Below are 22,990 nucleotides of genomic sequence, written 5' to 3'. Positions count from 1 at the left end.
CTTTAAACTTCAGCATTATCATATTAATATTATAATCATTAGAATATTTTCTAATTAGGCTAACTTAAAAAGATATTTTTAAAGATATTTTTGGCGACATTTTATTCAAATGTAGCCAAATAAGGGATGAAATACAAAACATGGTAAACCTTAAGAATTATTCACAATGAGATATTAACTTTCCAAAAATTTTTTTGGCCTTACGACCTCTGAGAATCAATACATTTCTGAAAGCTCTTATGAATGCTACAATTATGTTTAGATTTGAACCCAAATTACAATAACAAAACTGCATAGAATATTAGGCTTGTTCACACATCGCCTCGTAGTCATAACATAAGCGGAGGGATACACCGGAAATTTTCTAAATTTCTTCCGGTTTAAGGACGCTTGATATTGTTTACGTTAGACCACCCATCCATAGTTGAAGTTATCGTCGTTTGTAGCGATAAGTTGCCAAATCTTGTAGCTATTTATCGAAGGAAAAGCTTTTGCTCCGAAATGAATGATAAGTCGGTCTGTCTAATTCAGGGGCTCTAACCAAACCGACTATTCGTGATCGCTACGCTTGAGTACCTCCTCCAGCGGAGACCTGAAAATATCAGGAATCTAGTTCTATCATAATCATTGGCAAAGTCTTACGCAATTTTCTTAGTATCAAATAAGAAACAATATTTTCCTAAGGAAAAGGCAGAAGAACTTGAAAAAAAACAACACAGTACATTGGTAAATCTATCAGAAACAGAACGCGCCCAACATTTAAAGAAATTTCTCAATAATTTTTACCTTTCTATTATCAGCGAACTTGCAACCGATAGCTTCCACTCACTCCGTTACAGATGTGTGTATTAGGGTAAAATCAATATATATATATATATATATATATATATATATATATATATATATATATATATATATATATATATATATATATATGTCTTCAATGTTATTTATGATTTAGAGGAATGATTCACAAACGATTCAACTTGGTTAAATAAATAATATATTAAGCAAAGAAATTACACATTACATACTGCGATACTTTTCGCCGTTTTATAAAAAACAAACGACAACAAAAAAAACTGTTGCCACACGGAAATGTAATCATACAAATAATAAATAATTATAACACCCCCCCCCCCTTGATTAGATTTCCCTTAGTCCTATACTAAGTTTTTGGTTGTGGAAAGACTTTCTTTGCACACTTTTGGTGAACATGTCTGCAACATTTGACCCAGAAGGTACATAAATAAACGCCAATAGTTTTTTCTCAACCTTCACGAAGAAAAAAATGTCTAAGCTCTATGTGCTTATTTCGCTCAGAAGTTACATGGTTCTTGGCTAAAGAAATAGCACCCTGATTCTCAACATGTACATTCTGTGGAAAGCTTAGGAACTGTTCATTTACTATTTCTTGCAAGAATTTTTGGAACCACAATACCTCCTTTGCAGCATGGCACATTGAGAAATATTCGGCTGCAACAGTTGACAGAGCAGTTGTCCTCTGTTTTTTTGCTGCTCCATGAAACAGCTCCACCTGCGAGCAATACCACATAGCCACTGAATGAACGTCTGTCAATCTTATCATTAGCCCAGTCTGAATCACAAAATACCTCTAAGTTCTTTCCAGTCTTTTGGAAAGTCAGTTTCAAATCTTTCGTCTGCTTCAGGTAACGCAATATATGCTGCACACCAGCCCAGTGTTCTTTACTTGGGCAGCTATTGAATTGGCTCATATATGTTGTGGCAAAAGCTAAATCAGGTCTTGTTCCCCCTGCCAAGTACAAGAGGCCTCCAATAACCTGCCTATATTTTAAAGCTCCTTCTGCATTCACCATATTGTCTTCGGTTGCCTGTCTATATTTCGTGCCTGGGTCTAATGGTGTAGAAGCTCCCTTGGCATTTAACATGCCAGTTGTCTCTAGTAGTTCTTTATTATAAGTATTTTGGTCTAGAGTCATGGAACCATCTTCATTTCTGGTTATTCTGATAGATAGTAGATGGTGTATTTCACCCAAGTCCTTAACTTCAAAAACAGATTTTATGTCTTCTTTAAACTTTTGAATTGTAGAATTTCTACTAGATACAATAATTAAATCGTCCACATAAACCCCAACTATCAATTCTATTTCCTTATTGAAGTAAACACATGGATCTTCTCTTGATCTTGTTAAGTTGACTGATTTCAAGAAACCATCTAGACATAGGTTCCACTCTCTACCAGACTGGTGGAGACCATACAAACTTTTCTTCAGCAAACAAACTTCTTCGTATGATCTTTCATTTAGATTTAGCTGCGTCTGCTCCATGAAAATTGTCTCATCCAATTTTTCATTTAAGTAGGCAGCTGTAACGTCTAGTTGGTGGACTTGCCAATCTTGCTCAACTGAAAATGCCAATAATGTCCTAATAGACTTTGATTTTATTACTGGACAAAAGGTTTCTTTATAGTCTATTCCTTCTACTTGGGTATATCCACGAGCAACTAGACTTGCTTTGTATCTTTCCACTTGTCCATTTTTATCAAATTTTCTTTTGAAGACCCATTTGCATTTTACTATTTTTCTTCCCTTTGGCTTAGGTACTATGTCCCATGTTTCATTTCTTTTTAAGTTTTCTAGCTCTTCTTTCATAGCTTGCTTCCATTCTTCTGCATCTGGACTAGTTAAAGCTTCTTCCAAGGTCTCTGGATCACTTTGAAGAGCTTTCTTGGTCTTTAATTGTCAACTGGATTCTTCTTTACTTGTCACTCTTCTGGAGAAGTTTCTTCAAACATCTCAGAACCTTCCATAACATAATCTTTAGTCCATTTAGGAGCTGTAATTTGTCTTCTAGATCTATTTCCTGTCTGCTCTGTCTTTTCTACCTTATCTTGTGAATTTTCATCTACGAATTTCTTCTCTTCATGTTCAGGTATATCTTCAACTTGTTCAGGAGGCAATGTTATTATATGTTCTGTCATGGAGGGTTTTTCTTCAAATACAACATCTCTAGAACAAATAACTATCTTCTTTTCTTTGATATAGATGCGGTACCTCTCGTCTCCATCATATCCAACAAGGTAGCCCTTTGTTGCCTTCCTGTCCATTTTTCTTCTCTTTTGAGCTGGGATGTGAGCATAGCAGACGGATCTTATGATGCGCATATGTTTTATTCTTGGTTTCTTGTTCATCCACAATTCATAAGGACTTGTATTAGGTACTGATGATTTTCCTGTTCTGTTCAATATGTAAATTGAAGCCTTTATGAACTCTGCCCATAAAGATGCTGGAAATTTTACATCTTCATTTGAATATTTTAAAGTTCTAGCCATCTCAACAATGGTCCGGTTCTCTCGTTCGGCACTGCCATTTTGTTGAGGTGTATATGGAGCAGATAATCTTTGAGTTATCCCATATTTCTTCAAAATTTTCCTGACTGCTTCACTATCAAATTCCCCTCCATTATCACTGATTATTTCTTTAATGTCATGGCCTAGATTTTTAGCATGTACTATAAAATCTTCAAGAATATCTTTTATTTCTGACTTTTGCTTCAAGAGGAAACCGTACCTAAATTTAGTAAACTCATCCTTGAAAACAGCAAAGTATCTAAATTTTCGGAATGATTCATCAAATGGACCACATATGTCTGTTGAGATCAATTCTCCTGCTTTTGTAGGTTTCTTCCTCCAGCCGAATTTTAAACGATGAGCTTTTCCATAGACACAAGCTTCACATAGTTTTGTATCAGCCTTGACTTTGACATTTAATTCTCTTTCAATGATTGATTTTATATGTTGTTTATCTTGATGGCCATATCTTTCATGATAAAGTTGAAGAATTGAATCATTACTTACAGTCATGTTCACATCAACTTGGGTTTCTGGAACTAAACTTTTCATGACTGCCTTGAAGAGACCACCTCCAACATTTCGTATACCATGTAGTACTATTTCACCATTAATCTTTAAATAACAATTTTTGAATGTAGATTCAAATACACTGTTCTGATTTCTATCTTGAGTTGCAAGAACAGAAAATAAGTTTTTGCTAATTTCTGGTACATACCAAACATTTTCTAAGTTTTTGACTTGATTCTTCCCATTCACAGTTGTCATTATTTTAATGGTTCCTTCACCAATGGCTCATGGTAAACTTTTTCCATTTGCTACTGTAATACTATGAGGAATTTCAAAGTTTTGAAAATCAATAAAACAGCACTTGTTATTTGTTACATGTCTTGAAGCTCCATTATCAATGAACCAGTCTTCAGTACTTGTTTCAGCAGAAAATACTTCATCATCTACAGCCAAAAGTGTCATGTTTACAGCATTGTTATTATTACCTTTACTGATATTTGGATGGCTTGGTTTGGGAGGTCTTCCATCTGCTATCCATTTCTTGCATGATTTTACCCAATGCCCTCTTTGATGACAATAATTGCCCTTACTGCTGCTTTTCTTGCCCGAAAATGACTTGTACTTTAGATCTGAGCTGGCTGCTAGAGCTTCTTGATCCTTAATTTCTGTAACTCTTGGATCTTTCTTTAATTCTCTTTCATGTGTGCATAGTTGCGTTGTTAATTCATCTAATGTTCGTTTTTCATCACTTAATAGTAACCAACTTGATTTGAAATGGCGATAATTCAGAGGAAGAGTGTCCAAAATTTTGCAAATTAGCAACATTTCTGGTAGCCGGTTTTCATTTTTACTCTGAAGACCACTATTCAAATCATTCCATAAATTTTTGAGCTTTGATAAATGAGCTGACATATCATCATCCGACCAACTAAATTTAAAGAATTGAAGACAAATGTTATAGAGCTGGTTGTCAAAAGAATCTTCAAAAATTTTCTGAAGTTCCAGCCAAACTTCTCTTGCGCTATTAAATCTCATTACCTTTTGTAATGTGTCTTCTGTCATTGAGTTGGTTAACACCACCATTGCACAGTTATTTGCCTTATTAAAATCTCTGAGATCATCCTTATATTTCTTTTTGATAGTTTCAGAAGCTGTTGGCTCAGGCAGTTCTGGCTTGTACATCTTTCCTTCAACAACTTCCAGAGCATCTGCGTGATAATCAAAACAAACTTAATTCTGTATTTCCAGATTGCCCAATCACTTTTACCACTTAATGGTTTCACTTGGATTTTTCCTTGATCCATTACTTAAACTAACTGCAATTGCTGACTTTCGGAATATGAATTAACTTAGCACTAACACTTCCGCTTAACTATCGCCAAACTCAATTATTTCATTATTTTAACTTCGCATAAATAGCTTGCTGGAGCCCATAACCTGTTATTTATGATTAAGTGGAATGATTCACAAACGATTCAACTTGGTTAAATAAATAATATATTAAGCAAAGAAATTACACATTACATACTGCGATACATTTCGCCGTTTTATAAAAAACAAACGACAACAAAAAAAACTGTTGCCACACGGAAATGTAATCATACAAATAATAAATAATTATAACATTCAATTCATTAAAAATTAAAGTGAAGTCAACATTGCTTACTTCATTCCAATGAACAAATGTAATTTCAGAACATGCAGAACTGTTATAGTTTTAGAATAGTTTATGTTTCCGAATCTATATAATTCAGAAAACAACAATAAATAATCATCCGAATTACTTGAAATAATGTCATTTATGTTGATCATTAATAAATCTTTATCGTTTTCTTGGTAAGCATTTTCAATCTTGAATGATAAATTTCAACTAGAATTCAGCTATTTTGTTTTTAAGTTACATATTGAAATTCATATCGAGATCTTGAAATTATAAAAGTTTGCATCTTGAAGTAATGAAGGGATAATCTATGCATATATAATTTGAGAATAAAGTTTTCAAACGAAGAATATATAATTTTGTATATATAAATCAAGTAAGTGTTATGATTTTTGTGATAAAAATTTTTACGGGTAAATAATTTTTTGTCTTATTTGATGATATTCTATAGCAGAGGTCACCAAAGTGGTCTATATTGACCCCCAGGGGCCTATTTAACATAAGCGGGGGTCGATCTGAGCCTGGGGGTCGATCCGAACCGGAAGGGTCGATTGATCGAAGGATTATCAGTATTTTTCAGATATGTGACAATTAGAAATAAAAGAAGAAGACTTGGAAATATATACAAGTAACCTTCAAAAATTGAGCGACGATTTTAAACTGCGTTTTGTTGATTTGGAAAACACTGGCATCCCTGATTGGATTATTGTGCCATTTTCTGCTCAAATTAAAAACGTGGACATCAACCTGCAAGATGAGTTTGCCGAATTATGGGGATTTGAAGCAAAGACGCTTTTTAAAAATTTAACAATAAGCAGATTTTGGACAAATATAAATATAATGCAAAAATATGTAAGACTTTACGAAATAGCTCAGCCATTTATGATAGCATTTCCAAGTTCCTATATGGTTGAAGCCGGTTTCAGTCATGTAAGTTCAATCTTAACTAAGAACAGAAATAAATTAAATGTGGAGTTTCGAGGGGATTTAAGATTAAAATTGACCAATTTTGAACCCAATATAACGAACCTTGCAGAAAAAAAAACACCAGGCACACCCATGTCATTGATTAAGAAGCAATAAATCCGTAGTTACTTTACTTATTATTTCTACTTACTTATAATTACTTATTATTTCATAAATATTAAGGTATTTATATTTCAACATTAGTATATTTTTCATAAAACTATTGTTACACTTCGTACTATTACTTTAATAAATGTTCAAAATCATAAACTAAATGTACAAATACAGTATCTAATAGAGTTTTATTTTAATTAACAGAAAATTACTTTTATGGGGGTCGATGGAGATTTCGAAAAATTATGTAGGGGTCGATTATCAAAAAAGTTTGGCAACCCCTGTTCTATAGTATGGTTTTCTACGCCCAGTTATGAATAAAAAAGAACAAGAAAGTTTATTATTTAAATTTGAGGAATTTTTAGAATTGTTTGTTTGTGTCGTAAGCATTTTTTATTTTACGTTTTTTAGTTTCTAAATAATGATTTTTATTGAAACTTAAAATTTTTTGATAAAAATTGTTGTCAAAATTTTTTTTTTGCAAAAATTTAATTATATGAAATTATGGACTTATGTATATTTTTTGCTTACATTTTAATGTTTGAAGCTATATGATTCTTATATGCTTTTCATGGTATATCATTAAATTTAGTAAAACTATTTCTCAGGCATTAGGTTTTAACTCTAATAAGAAGATGCATATTTTTTTCTGCTTATTTTTAAATATTTTTCTGATGTATTTTGGATGTTCATTCTCTAAAAAAAAAAGAGATACCATTTTATTATCACTTGCATAAGGAAGAATATCACACATTTTTTTTTTTTTTTTTTAATTTAATAAGCTACAATAAAGAAGGAACGTTACAATGCTACACGCTACATTGAAGACGTCTCTTTCCAAAGCAACTGAATGACTAGACCAGTGATTCTCAACCTTTTTTTTGTTGCGGCACACTTTTAACGATTTCGAAGTTTGACGGCACACAATGAAAAAAATTAGATTTAAAGTAGTTTAATTACCTATTTTATACTGTGTTAAATAGTTTGTGATAATAATTTTGAATGTGAAATAAAATAATATTTACTACAAAAGCAAATTTATTAAGGGATTAATTATTTCTTTCAACCAATTTTTTATTAGTTAGTAACAGTTATTTATTTTTTGCTAGCTATTAATTGTTAGCTTGCTTTCTATAGTAATTAACTGTTAGTTTTTCTTGCATTAACTGTTAGTTTTTCTTGCATTAACTGTTATTTTTTTGTGATTTCTTGTTAACTAGTTCTTTTGCTAATTATTAATTGTTAGCTTAATTTTTGTAAGTCATCCTTTGTTAATTTGCTTATTAATTGCATAGCTTACTTTAGTGATTAGCTCTTACAAATTTTTTTAAAATTGTGTGTCATATATAATTTAAACACTTCCATCTTATTTTATTATTGTCAGAGACAAGACAATCGCAGACAAAGATGTTCACGTGGTTAAAGCGAGGAAAAATTACAAAAAGTATATATGTATATATATATAAATTTTTCTTTAATTTAAACTTTACTCATAATAAAAAAAAAGCATTATAATTTTTATTGTATCATTTCTAATATTTGGCGGCACATTTTAAGAATTTGGCGGCACACAAAAGTGCCGCGGCACAGTGGTTGAGAATCACTGGACTAGACTATTCATATAGAAATCGCAGGTATTAGTCTCATACAACAGCGCCCCCTATAGTTCGTTGCGATTGCGAATTTTTACTTTACTTTACTTACTTTAACACTTTAACTTTCATTTTTAAGCTATTCTTCCATGTAGGCTTTAGTAGGCTTACATTCATTCATTAATATACTAGTTAAATATTTTTGCAAAGCTCTAGAACTTTAATGATTAGAACTTTTCAGTGGTTTTAATTTAGGTTTGTTATTTAAATAATTGTGTGTTTTATTTGTTTACATGTTTACTAGGAAGTTATTAAAGGATAATTCCTTTTTCCCTTATCGTCGGTATTCTTCATAAATTTTCAACGTTTGGTTTATGACTTACACGTAAATCTAAAATACCTATTTGTTATTGTATAGAAATTTTGGAAAATAGAATAATCCTAATTTGCATTAGTTGTGCCATGTTCATGTTCACAACTTTTGTGTAATAAGACTTTTAGTTGTTCTAGAACTATGTATAAGAAAATACTGTTAACTACTAATACCCATGCGAATATTTTTTTAAAAAAAATTTCGATTCAGCATCAACCTAGTTTAATTAATCTTTCTGGTAAGAATTGCAAAATTCGACATTTCTAAATGATGTGCTACATATTTTACTGTAAACATGCACTGTGTAATCGTTTAAATATTATTAACCTCCTTTTTAAAATAACTTGCGTCAAGGTGTCTTAAAATTTATACTATTTTTAATTTACATATTTTCATACAGGAATATTAATTGATACTGATTTATTTTAAATACAATAGCATTGCAAAACATTCTTAATGTTGATTTCAATTTTCAGTGTTCTATTAGCATAATTATTCTGTAAACTAAAAAAATTTATTCTTCTCAGTTAAGAAAATAACTCTGAAATTGAAAATGTTATGTTTTAACATTCCACAAAGAGGTCTTTTAAACTTTTTTATTCCATGGGATGTAGTTTTTTCACTTTAGATAACTTTTTTAAAATTCGTATTGTCAATGTTTAACATGCTCTTGAACCCTAAATCCTATATTTGCTTTATGCACTTGAATTTTTTTTAACATAACTCAATTTTCGTTTAGCTATTTGTGTAGCTCTAATAAAGAACAATGTCTTATATGCTCCTTCTCACTACTCCAGATTTTTTATTTTTTTTTCATGGTTAGCCCTGTGAGACCAGTTGCACTAATATGTGTGGCATCTACGTGTTTGATTGGCAAACTATTTGTCTCATTAGAATGTCATGTGTGATGTTAATTCCATTGCAAATTTGCTTATCCAAAAAACTGGTAGAACTTTCACGCTCACTCAATATTTTTTGTTTCATTTTTCCATTAATATGATGCACCAACAGAACAGTATTGCACTATTATTCTTACCTTTTTACTAAATTAGAACAAAATTTAGAATTTAGTTCTGGATTAAAAATAGTCATTTTAAACAGAATATTTTGTAAATACACATTAAAATAGAAGAAATCTGCTTATTTTCATTAAGGACAAAATTTTTCTAGTTAGGAATAATGGCTGAAATTAAACAACTCATAATGTACATTTTCTTAAAATTTTATTCTTGTATCCGTTAAGAAACTATAAATCCACATTTTTGTGTTGATTTTTTAATACAGTTTCGAATTTTTCACAAATTATGTCCTGGCTCTCCAAAATGGGTATCTCGCAGAAAAACCTAGACAGATCCCTGTGTTTAAATGTGAATTAAATTTGTGCATAATGGTGATATAATTATTTTTAACAAGTGCCTGCAGGTTACGATGGTCGAATTTTTGCTTTTCATGAATCCCATATGGAAGATACCAGGCTTTTCATGGACAGCTATTGTTTATTATCTCTTTTCTCAACTCTAATTTGCTTTAAAGCAATTTGAATGATTTCATGCGATTTTTTTTTTATTGTGCAAAATCACTATAAAAAAATTAGTTATTAGGATTTCATTGAATAATTCTTTATAGTAAATAGTTTTTTCTCTTTTGAATATTTTTAAAAAAAAGCATTTGAAAAGTGCTGAGCATTTTGGAAAAGATCCTAAATTTTATTGAGATTAAATGATTTGTGTTTATAAAAAGTCAAATTGAATGGCTAATTTTTTAGTAAAATTAGTGATGAAAAGTTGACACACTAATCCTGCCTTTTGCCCTTTCCTTTCTTTCACATAAGAATGAACAACTTAGTACCCATATCAACATTTTAAGTTCCTAATTCAAACTAACCATTGCAGGGCTTTTGAGAAACATCTTGTTCTTATGTATTCATAAGTGTGGTCATAGGTAAATAATCTCCCCCCCCTCCCTATATGTGAGCGATTCCATAGAAAGTAGAACTTAGTGGAGGATTTTTTTCATAATAAATTAAAGTATTCGAAATCGAAGATACTCTAACAGAACTTCAAAGTTATTGAAGACATCTCTAATCCAAAAGGGGCAACACCGGTTGTTTTAGTGATTAAACTGTCAGGTGAGGTCCGTTTGTGCTGAGATTGTAAAATCGCAGTAAACAAAGCAATGAGAGCACATCCTTTTTAAATTCCCACCACAAATCATCTTTTGAATCTTAAAGAAGGAGGCTATTGTGCTAAGATAGATTTGGCTCAGGCGTATTTACAATTGTCGGTTGATGACGCTTCCTATGAAGCTCAAACTATTATCACACAAGTTGCATATAAGGTAAAAAGGCTTCAATTCGGAATTAACGTAGCCCCTATTATGAAGTAAGATAATGGTAAATTGTTTGACATTGTTTTTTGCATTGCATTATCTTCAGATAAGCAAATATTTTAATTGTGTGTAGAAAAGTTTTCAATTTGCATAAAGAATTTCTATATTAATTTCCAAATTCTTAAAATTAAAATATTTTCTATATTCTTAAAATTTAAATATTTCTACCCCTAGAGTTTGATAGTCCAGAAAATGAAAACAAAATGCACTGTTTTATTGCTTTTTCCTACTGCACAAATGGATATATATTGCAAGCCTTTTTTAAAAATTCTAAAAAGAATTTTTTTTTTTTAGATAAATGCTGGGAGGCCATTTCTACTCTGCCACCTTAACGCTTTGCCTACTAATGCATTGCCTCTGTGAACTAACGCGGAGCACTTGAAATGCTAGGACTATTTTGAAACCCAGACTCCGTGTAAGAATTTACTTTTGAGCAAAAGTCATCATTTTACCTAATAAAAATGTCCTTAATAGTTACTGAAAATTTAAAAATTCTGTATATATGTTTATAATGTATTCATCTAACTGTATTTTATTCATAATATACCTACTTATTTCAATTATTGCCTTCATCTTTACCAAATTTATGAATGCAAGTTATTCATAATTAAAAATGGGCAAATGGGGACAAATGCTTATTTAGTCTTAATTTAATTATTATTAACTAATAATTTAAAAATTAAATTTTTTAGGCTACCGTATTGATGCGAAGGGCATCCACCCCTCCAAAAGTAAAGTAAAAGCGATTCATGTTTTTCCGGTAGTTGAAAATAAGGTCCAGTTACAGATGTTTTTGGGTTTGATAAATTATTATAATAGTTTTCTAAAGGATAAAACTATTAGAACTGAAGTATTACATAGACTTCTAGATAGGCTACAAAGTGGAAATGGTCTGAGGTCTATGATAAAACTGTTAGATGTTTAAAGGAATTGTTAAGCTCCGTTCGATGAAAAATTACTGATAACTTCAGTTTGGTGTAGGAGTTGTCTTAAGTCATGTTCTTGATAACTGTTGTGAAACGCCAATAGCTCTTCTACACTCATATTGGCAGAAAGAAGCTATGCACAAATCGATAAAGAGGCGTTGATAATAGTTTTTGGTAAAAGTAAACTTCATAATTTTATTTATGGACATAAATTCACTATTAGCCCCTGCTCGAAATGTTTTTAAAAGATAAGCTTACTAAAGAAATTTTGTCTCCTTGTATGCTGAGATGGTCTTTCATACATAACGCATATGATTATACTTTAATTCATAGACTAGAGAAAAAAAATTCGATATGCAGATTCTTTAAGTAGTTTTCCAAAAAAGACTGATATATTTGTGGTTCCCGCTTTCTTAAGAGGTATTGTTTGCGGCAGGATTTACAAGATCCTCTTAAGTTTGACCGAATATCAAGAGTGTTGTTAAGAATCATATGCATACCCCAGGGTAATTCCACAGTAACTCATGCTACAGATTTTTAGAAATCTAGCTTTCAAATACGATGCAATAATAAATATTGCACTTATTTTCTTTCAACAAAATTTAGGTTGATTGCAATTTTTCTGTTTTTTTTAATGATGCCATTAAAAATCCTAAGAATCTCTTAACTTTTTGAAATTTTAATTAAAATAGCTTGGTAACTCATGTACTTTAAGTCTTATGAGTGGATTGTATGTATCACTCTTATCACAAAATAGCATCTAGTTTTATTTTCAATAGTTTAAAAAAACTAAATATTTGACAAAATATATCAAGTATAAGGTAACTCCTGCTACAGTACTGGTAACTCATGCTGCATTAAAGATGAATAACTTTTAAAAATGATTACAGAAGCAAAATAAAATATTATTTTGGTATTTATTTAACATTAAGTATTTAGAAACAGGGATGTGATTCTTCCGCGGATTCGCGGATTTCCGCTTTTTGTCAGATTTTTCCATTTTTCCCGCTAATTTCCGCGGAAATTTTTTTTTGAACAAATTAAAATACTTTATGAGGAATTTAATTTTCCGCGGATCAAAAGTATTGAAGTCCTCATTCCTCCCTCTGAAGTTTCTCTGAAAATCATTTCCTTGGGATAAAACTGGTTGACCTTTATACAGAGATGAGATTTTTCGTTTTTGCCTCTTGAATTTCAGCCTTTTTATCAAAAACTCCGATTCTCTAAAAGTTTCGTTTTTTTTTAAAATAAATATTCCGCTTTTTTCTTTTTTTTCCTTTTGAAAATTCAGTCTTTAAAATAAAATAATTATATTTGTTTACGATTTTCAAAGATAAACAGAAAATTCAAACTATGTCCTAGCTGCTAACCCTTCCATATTTTTACTTATTTTAGCTATTTTCTCCGCTTTTATACACAGAAAATAAGATTTTCCGTATTTTTATTCGTCCGCCGGATAGCTCATATTTTTGCAATTCAGACGTCGTGACCCTGTTGTCTGGCGTAAAAGCAAACGAAAAAAAGTATAGACGCGGATTTGCGGTGAAAATATTTATTTGCTCATTCAATTAATCTTGAAAATTTCTATTTATTAGGTCTAAACAAAAACAATACAAACAAGCCTTTTAGAAATCCCAAGTCCAGACTCTGCAAATATCTCGATTGTTATTCACGCGATTTTAATATCAATCATCGATTTTCGTATTTACCTGATTTAAAAGTTGCGCATTGCGATTTTTATTTACGCTATTTAAACATCGTGCATTATGATTCTTATTTACGAGATTTAAAAATCCAATATCGCGTTTTGTATTTATGCATTTTTAAAATCGCGATTTTATTATCAAACATCGATTTTCGTATTTACCGGGTCTGAAAGTTGAACGTTGCGATTCTTATTCAGCCGATTTAAATATCGTACATTGCAATTCTTATTTACGAGATTTAAAAATCCAATATAGCGATTTGTATTTACGCGCTTTTAAAACCCTATGTAGCGATTCGTATTCACGCGAGCTTAAAATTCAATGTCGTGATTCGCTATTGCGGTTGTAATATCAAACGTCGATTTTTGTAATTATACGTGCTTTAAAAATTAGACATTGTGATTTGTATTCGCGCTATTTAAAAATTATGCACCGTGATTCGTATTTACGTGATCTAAAAATTACGCATCATGATTTGTATTTCCGCATTTTTTTAAAATTCGATATAGAGTTTCATATTCACGTGATTTAAAAGCCTCATATCGGGATTTATATTCATACAATTTTAAAATTAATCATCGGGATTTATAATCACATGGCTTACAAATTTAAGAATCGCACTTTTTTCGTCAAATTTTTGTATATATATATATATATATATATATATATATATATATATATACATTCTTTCATTCTTGGATTTCCTCTTTTTTACTTTCTGACTACTCTCATCCCTGTAAAAAACATTATTTTATTGAAAATTAAAAAAATATTAAAACATTTAACTTTGTTCAAGAACATCAATTTCTTCCTTAAATTCGTAGAAGAAACGGCTCCCACTCTGTTTTATTACTGCATCTGGTAAAATCTTTATGATGTTTTCGAATGTCACATAGGAAATGTCATTTTCATCTGAAATGAAAATTTTTTTATTCATGTTTTTCTTTCTTAAAAACATTACCTTTACTTCTGTCATCTTCAACTTCACCTTGTGAAATAGCAGCATACCTAAAAATTTGCTTCTTACCTAAACATTTAATAAGTAGGTAAGTACCAAGTTTAATGCTTAATTTTGGAGGTTTAGTTGGTAAATTTTGTTCTGCTAAACTGGAACGTATTTTTTTGGTTAACAGAGCACCCGTCTCCTTCTCCTGGTTCACATAAATGCAATGCATTTTTTTTATACTTTCTAATGGCAGTGCTTCCTCAAATATTGAACACATATTTAAATTTTGATTTCGTTCCTCTATTTCATTGCACTTCATTTCAATTATTTTTATATCCGATCCAGTTCTTTCAGCTGCAGCTTTGAAGTCGGAGGCATTGAAAACAGAGCCTTTGCGTGCTTTTACGTAATTTCGAACTTGGCGTTTCACAGCCCCACCTATTCCGTCAACCGGGCCCTTGCCGTCTAATGTTGCAAAGAAATTCCAAATAATTCTTTTTCTAAATTTGTTTTCCAATATAGGGATTGCAGCTGCAATAAAACTATTTTTGAACTGCGATGAAGGGCCATCCGACCATATATTGACCAGAATAATACTTTCTGGGAAATCTTCAAAGATTTTATCTAAATATGGAATTATACTTCTTTTTGAATGATCTAAATCATTGGATACAATAACAGCAGGGTGATGCTGTCCATTATACCACGACGAAATAGTAAACAGACTCACTTGCGGCTGTACCCAATGAAAACTTTGTATTTCATCCTGAGCAACACAAGTGTAATTCTCTGCAAAATCAATTTGTAGCAAAGCAGTGGTAAAATCGGTGCTTTGGGAGCCTACCTCTCCTTTCTGCATCTGATATGCTAGAGCTTGTTCATTTTTAATGAAACAATGAAGTAAAAAATCTTTTTTCATTGAAACTATGTATTTTCCAAGATCTTCGAGGCTACCTTCTTCTACAACTTTTGTTAACTTACCTTCAAAATCTTTCCACTTGTTCCATTCAGCCATATTTGAAGTAGATGTAGCAAAACAAGATTCAATACCATTTTCAAAAAACTTTTCACATTTATTACAAGAAGTTTGCTAGCAATTTTCAGTAGCATTCTCGCAAAGAAAATCTTTCATAATAATCATGGAATAAGCTGGGAATTCTGGGCAATACTTCTTGAAGCTTTCGATAGCAGAAATAAAATTTTCATGAAGTTTGCATAAGCACACATTATGAGGCATTTTGCTGCTTAAAAATACGTGTTTTGGACGTAATGCAGCAAACTTACTCTTGCCAATCTTAATATCGGGATGATCATTACAGAATAAAGAGAATGTCTCCAAAACAGAATTGTACAAATGCCGAATTTGTTCTTTTATTTTACCATCACTATTTCTTACTGTTACTACATCTTTCATTCCTGGAGCTTGTCGACTGATATCATCTCTTATATAAAAGTTTTTAACTATCTGAAGAGTTTCACTGCTCATAGGATTTTTTCCAATATAATTCTGTATTACAACATTGCGTTCTTGACTCGGGGCAATATTTTTCATAAGCTGTTTCACTACTGCCTGCTTTTTACGTGGGGACTTTGGTAATGCCTGTTTGGCACAGGCAACTGCTTTTCCCAATGAACAAGGTGATTTATATGGGTATTGTTGTGATTTAAATGACCTTTCCTTTTTGTTGAATCTTGATTTTGCAACACTTTCTCTGGATCTCTTTCTTTGTTGTCTTCTCACCTTTTCTCTTTCCACTGGAGTCATTTGATCAATTTCATTTTTCTTTTTATCGCGGCTTTTTTTTTAGCTGCCTCTCTGTGTTTCTCCTTATATTTCGCATAATTTCCTTCATCTTTAAGTTTTTGTCTTCTCCTTCTCATTTTTTCAGCAGCTGTTAAGGCCATTCTGTAAGAAAGAGACATATGATAAGTTTTAATTTATGGAGCTTAACTTAGCAGGATTTCACTATTCTTTTACCTTAAATTAAAATTTTGGTGTTTAGATATATTGTACAATGTGTTATACCTTTTACATTTAATGGATTATTTACAACAATAACATCGAAATGTCTGAATTTTACTTTAACTAATACCATTAATTTCCAATAACATCTTTGAGTAATTTCCTCCTTCAATAACTTTTATAAAGTTTTAAACTTAGACTTGTTTGTGATAGGGAGCAAAGCAAGGAAAAGTTGACAATAATAAAAACAACTTATTCAGAATGGAATAAACATGCGAAGAACAAACTTATCTTTATCATACTTATTAACTTATTGCAATAAAACTTAATTTTTATATAATATTTATGCAAATAACATCTTAATTCACTTCCTAAATATAGTATGAGTTACCACATCAGTGTTTTCATCATAGAAAAAAAATGGGTGAGAATTTCTCACCCTTTCTCAAAAACAGGGTGAGATTTCAGAAAGTTAAGTGAGATTTCTAAAAACTAAAAAAACACAAATAGACTTGAAAAAAAATCATTTCTTTTATCATAATACATTTTTAACGTCTTCTATTTTTTAAAGCATTGAATATTCTTGCTGCATCATCATAGAAGATTTTGCCTTTACTAGGTATTTGTCCATCTTACATTAGTGCATAAAAAATTTGAACATCTTACATGAAAAAAAACCTTACCTACGGTAAACACGTGGTTGCAGAGAAATGTGTTCTGAAAGGGGTTCCTTGGTTCGGTTGTGTTCTGTTGTTCGAAAAGGTTCTGAACAATACTGGTAAATAGGGAAGCTAGATAACGGAGCAAATGTTGAAAATAATGAAAGATCCAGGAAGAAAAGTGAAACGGATTTTATTCTAAGTAGCGTAATTCGAAGCTTCTTCCAAAATGCGAGAAATTCGCGAATTTTGAAATTGATTTATAGAATGCGCAAATTTCTCGCAGTAATAATTTTTTAATGCGAGGAAAGAAAAAAATATGCGAGATTCTCGCGTTCTCGCGCTGTAGTGAAAACACTGCACATGGTAACTCATGCTACAATAGTTTTATACAAAAAAACATAATAAAACTGGATGCTACTTCTCTTAAAGATTTGTTTTTGATTAAAACACATAAAAATTTTTAAAAAAAATTATTTTTAGGGTAATTGATAGTTTAATAGATTTGCAATGATAACATAACTATGTTTTAGTAACTCATGCTACTTGTAGTAGACCCTAATATCATTTATGAATAATAGTTATAACTACTTTGATTCTAACAATTTATTTTATTATTTTTATAAGGCTTATGAATGTATTAATCTGAAACAATCAAGAAATAAAATTTTCATGGCTATAAAATAACAAAATCAACATACCTTTTGCTGAAAATTGAAGTGGTGTAGAACAAAATCTTGTAATAGCTGACTTTAAAGTGTTGCCATCCTGATAAAAAGAAACTAACAAAAAATAAGCTGTTGTCACAACTGCTACAATAGTTCAGATTAATTATCCACTTAATTTATTAAGAAATAATTGAAAAAATTTTTTTATGGTCATGTCACTGTTTATGTGGAATTGCCCCCCATAGCTGGGAGTGCAAAAGAGTATTTAGTTTGGTAAAGAAAAATAAAACACAGTTTAGGCCATCTATGTCAACGAAAACTCTCGAAAATATTCTATCAATGAAGTGTCACAAACAAGCTAATTGCTTCGATAATAAGTGTAATACTGATATTTTGAAGGCTAAACATGCCACTTCATCAAATTTATATTAGTTCCATGACATAAAACCTTATTTTGGCACTTGTACCAATTATTGTAACAAGGTCTCTTTTTTTCTGTATTATCTTGCTTAACTAAGTTTTGCCTTAATTCTGTTTTTCATGTTTACCCTTTATTTTTAAAGTTGAATATTGGAAATATTTTTAAAATTTGATACATTGCTACTTAATTTTATTGTAATGCTTTTAATTTGATTTACCTTTTCTAAAATTATTGAAGAAATAAATTCTTTATTTTAATTATAGTATCCATGATATCAAAAATATATATATTAAAAAGTAAGTTTTAGTTAACTTCCTGATGGTTGCAACTTGTCTCAGTTTTCCATGCTTAATTGATATGTTTTGAAACTTAGTTTATTTTTTAAAAATAATTGTTGGTATAATCTATTAATTTCCATATTTATAATGCCATGTTTAAATTTTTTAGATGTTATTAGTGCTTGCTTTAATACAAAATATTTCTTAGAGTATAAGGAATTAATTTCTTTATTTAACATAATTTTGATCATGTGTTTCTCTTACTTCTGTAACTTCATGTTATCAATGAGTGGCTTATTCTTTGTTATTTGAGGAATATTTTTTTATAAATCATTCTTGGAAGTGTGAATTTTTCCTTAATTTTAAAAACATGGTTGGAGCCCTGTGTAAACCTATTTGTTAATCATTTTGCTATTATGGCATAGCTGTCAACTGCTCAGAATTTTTCGGATTAGTTCCTAATTTTCAAATCAAATCTGATATTTTTTATAAAAATCCGAATTTTTGTAAAATTGCTGTATTTTTGCTTTTAAACCAGTCTCTTGTTCTGATGGCCGCAAGCGTGTTTCTGTGATTATTGTGCCAGAGAAATTTTTACTAGCTTTTTATTGGAAAATACTATTCCAATGTCTATTGCTGATCATTTCACTAAATTAAATCTTAAACAACTATTATTTTTTTAAAAAAAATGTATTGTAGTATTCAACAGTTGCATCAGAAATATTTGTTTACGTAGATTATTATTTACCTGTATTTTATAATTTGGAGAAGAATTATGCATTAATAGGTAATGTAATGGTTGTTTTTAAATTATTATATAATTATAAAATATTAATATAAATTTCCCACAAAAAATGGTGTTTAAAGTTTTGTTTTATCAATTTACGTAAGGTGTTTAAATATATGTCTCTTAATGTTATTATTTAATAGTTAAATTTTTGTCCTACTCTCGTAATTGGTGCGCATACCTGCCACCTTTTACGCATTACGTATAAAATGTATACATTTCTAGTCATCTCTACGCTTATACACCGTTATTCACGCATTTTAAATTATTTTTCTGAATATATCCTTTTTAAAAAAAATGCTACTTTCAGTTAAGAGCCGCAAGTGCGTTTCTTGTATTAGGAACTGGTTTCGCGACTGTGCAACCGTCTCTGCTGAATCAAACTGATGCACAAAATCATGGGAGTGAGAACAACCTTCTGTAGATAAGCGTCATACCTCTTTTGTAGGCAGGGCTTAAAGATTTCTAGTCGTGGAATTCGCGTCGTATGTGCAACTCAACTTAATGATATGATTGTTTCATTTAAATGACATGTGTGGCGAACATTACCTTAAAAATTTAATTTTGGTTGTTAGTTTCCAATCTTTTTTTTTTTTACTTGTGAAAAAAGTTATTGCTGAGGGCGAAAAGGCATATTGACAAACTTTTAATGCAAAATATTCAAAGAAAATTTTTAACAGGTGCATTGAAAAAAGCAAAAAAGGCAACTGATGCTTTTCTTGCAAAATCTTGAATTTGCTTTATACACTGGAAATAATTTGAATTGTGTGTTTTACGATTATTATATTAATAGCTTTTATTAATTTTTAAATTTTTTCTGCTTCTATTTGTCAATAAAATTTAACATTTCTTAGCTTTTTGCTCTTCAATAATAAGTACCTCCTGTTTTAAAATAGACATAAAAAATTTACAATTTAGTGTTGAATTTAACATTCACTAATTGGGTAGACGCATTGAAATAATTAAATAAATTGGTTGTTCGTTATATTACACATTGAGCTTTTTTTTTTTTTTTTTTTTACACAATGAGATTTTTTTAAGTTGGCAGGTATGGGTACGTATAATTTTGTCGCTTATAGTGTTCCTAATTTTTTTTTTGTTCCTAAGGTTGGCAGCTATGTTATGGATTTCCTTTATTTTTTCCTTTTGGTAATTTATTATGTTAACTTAATCATTATTTTATATACATATTCAAAATTCAACCTTCTTGTGTGTAGACATAATTTGTGGAAATTTAAAATTATATTAAATCAGCACAAAATATGGATTTATCGTTTCCCACAGGATACAAAAATAAAATTTTAAGTAAAAGTATTTTGTGAAACTACTGTTTTTCCTGAAGTTTAATTTGTGAAAGTACTGCCAAACGGTAGTAAATTTGGCCTGGACAGACCACTGATCTATGTATAATAAAATGAAAATTGATTATTGCATTCAGAGGAAGTTATTGGAAGTATGTGCATATAATATGTCAAGCAGTTTTTAAGGTTTTTATAAATATAAGCTCTTGCTAGTTCCACCATTCACCTCTTTATAGATTCATATTTTCTTAGTTTTATTAGATGTACAACCAACCAGTCTGTCCAGACATTTTATGAAAGGTCCTGTTTTTGTAAAATTGTGAAACAACTTCATAATTTGTGAATTCCAGGGTCCTGCTTTCGTGAATTTGTGCAAGTAGTGTTCTGTTATTGAAAAAATTGCTAAAACCTTTTCAAGAAGTTTTTAAATTGTAAATTGATACAAGGTTCTACTCAAAAATTTTTTGTCAGCACTACAGTGCAGGCCAAAACTTTTTCAATTAGCTGCCTCCAGGCAGGGCGACTTTGAGCTAGATTTTTCCACCTGTTTATTCTCAACAATTTTAAGACCTTCTCAAGACTGTCCAACCATCTTGTAGCTGGTCTCCCCCTTCTAGTTCCTTCAATTTTCGAAAACAATTGATGCTACTAATTTACAGATGCAACATACAAATATTTGGTATTTAGCCTATAATGCTCAACATAGAATATTAATTTTGGATGAATAACAGAAACAAAATCACTCACATTTTTAATAATTTCAATTGACAACTCAACTTAGTAATGTATTAGGTAAACTTAAACAATTCTTAAATTTGTAATATTTTATTTAAAAAGTTGCCAGAAATTGATTATTATTTACATGATGTTCTATTAATTTTTTCAATAAATATAAATCAATCATGATCAATTATTTAATTTAATCAAATTTATACCATATAAAATCTAGGTAATATTTTTTTTCTCTGGAGTTTAGCAGGTATGGTATAAGGCTCACTATGACTGCAATGAGTCTCACAAATGATGTCTGTAGTTTCTAATGAGCCGGATTATCCGGTTAGCCTCTAAATTTTTTTATAAATTAAAAATACTAAGAGAGAATGATTGTTTTTAACCTCTTTTTTGTATCCACATTTTTGATACTATATAATTTTTTCTTCTTTTTTTTAGGTTCTCTGCTTTTACTATTTGGAGTGCCCTTCGGCTTATGCAGTTTTTCCCCAAAAATTGTAATATTAAATATGAACTTTCTTAAATTTATTTCAATTTTTTTCTCAAAGAATGCACTGTCCAATTTTTTGATTGCATTGAATCTTTATATGATTGTGTATAATTTGTGTATGGGAAATTTTTGAGAGATTTGTATTGAGAAAAACTGATATTGTTCTCTACCTTTGAGTGCATAATAAACACAAGATAAAGACAAAAATGAATCATGTTTTATTTTCCACAAGCCATAGGATTTTAATTCAAATAAAAATTTTGGGCAAGAGTATGTCTCAAAAGGGGACTTTGTTTTATCCTTCAAATGTTTTGCTGGTTGTGAATTTCAGAAGAAACGAAATTATATCACAATTAACAAATTTGTTTTTCCTTGAGATAAATTTTACGATTAAAAAGTTATTATTATTTTTTTTATATGTAAAATAAGTTTTATGTTCATTACGTTAAGAGTTTTCAAAATTGGTAAAATTCTTTTATTTTCTCAGTTGAATTCTGCATTAAAGGTTGAAATTCTCTTTCTACCTCTAAACTTTTTACTTCATTTTAAATGTTTTCTTTCTTAAATAGTCTGGACAACCACAATAATTTCTTTTATAAGCCTTTATTCAATATTTTGCAGGCTGGATCCTTGCCCTGTATATTTAATTACTGTATAGTAATAGAATTTTTTTTAATTGCTCATTGTTATTGACAAAGGCTAACTGCTGGAGATTTTTCTAGCTTCGAATTTCATTCCTCAGGGGGTTTATCTCTTTATGATAAACACGGGTGTCACAATCCCGAGGTTCCCTAGTGGTCTTTAATTCCCAAGCTCAGTTCAGTTAAAAGGCATAGTTATTAAAACAATGGGAAAAAGTCAAATAATAGTTGGTGATTTAAAGTTAGTTAGGACAATTTTGAAAATTATTACATTTGATTAAAGATTTAAAGCAAAAGTGAGTATTATGCTTAAAATGAAATAGTTAAAATAGAAAGAAAAAGTGATTGTTAAGGTAGTGGTTAGTACCTGGTTGGACAATAACCAGCAAAGGATAAGTGTCAAATTGTTCGTTTATGTTTCAAAAGTTTTGCATGTACCATCACCTGCATTCTCTGGCTCTCTTTATGTTGATCTACACATCCATCACCTCCTAGAACTAGAAACCAACACATATCAGGAGAGTGACTCATACTAGGT

General features: G+C 30.3%; 1 protein-coding gene and 1 long non-coding RNA gene across 2 annotated transcripts; one reads left to right on the top strand and one right to left on the bottom strand.

The window, feature by feature from the left end:
- Positions 1-4,126: 4,126 nt before the first annotated feature.
- LOC147803131 (uncharacterized) lies at positions 4,127-5,023 on the bottom strand. Its single transcript, XM_087152917.1, has one exon. The coding sequence runs from the start codon at positions 5,021-5,023 to the stop codon at positions 4,127-4,129; it is 897 nt and encodes a 298-aa protein (XP_087009043.1).
- A 3,250-nt stretch (positions 5,024-8,273) lies between these two features.
- LOC107450755 (uncharacterized) lies at positions 8,274-22,018 on the top strand. The gene is made up of 3 exons (XR_015429785.1): positions 8,274-8,428; positions 11,229-11,349; positions 21,760-22,018. It is a non-coding gene; the product is annotated as an uncharacterized LOC107450755 (long non-coding RNA).
- The last annotated feature ends 972 nt before the right edge of the window (positions 22,019-22,990 follow it).

This window comes from Parasteatoda tepidariorum, chromosome 10, assembly GCF_982258835.1.
Source record: "Parasteatoda tepidariorum strain Cologne lab strain chromosome 10, Ptep-v5.0, whole genome shotgun sequence".
In the NCBI taxonomy this organism is placed as follows: Eukaryota; Metazoa; Arthropoda; class Arachnida; order Araneae; family Theridiidae; genus Parasteatoda; species Parasteatoda tepidariorum.
The sequence above is the reverse complement of the archived record's forward strand: the minus strand, read 5'-3'. Positions and strand labels throughout refer to the sequence as shown.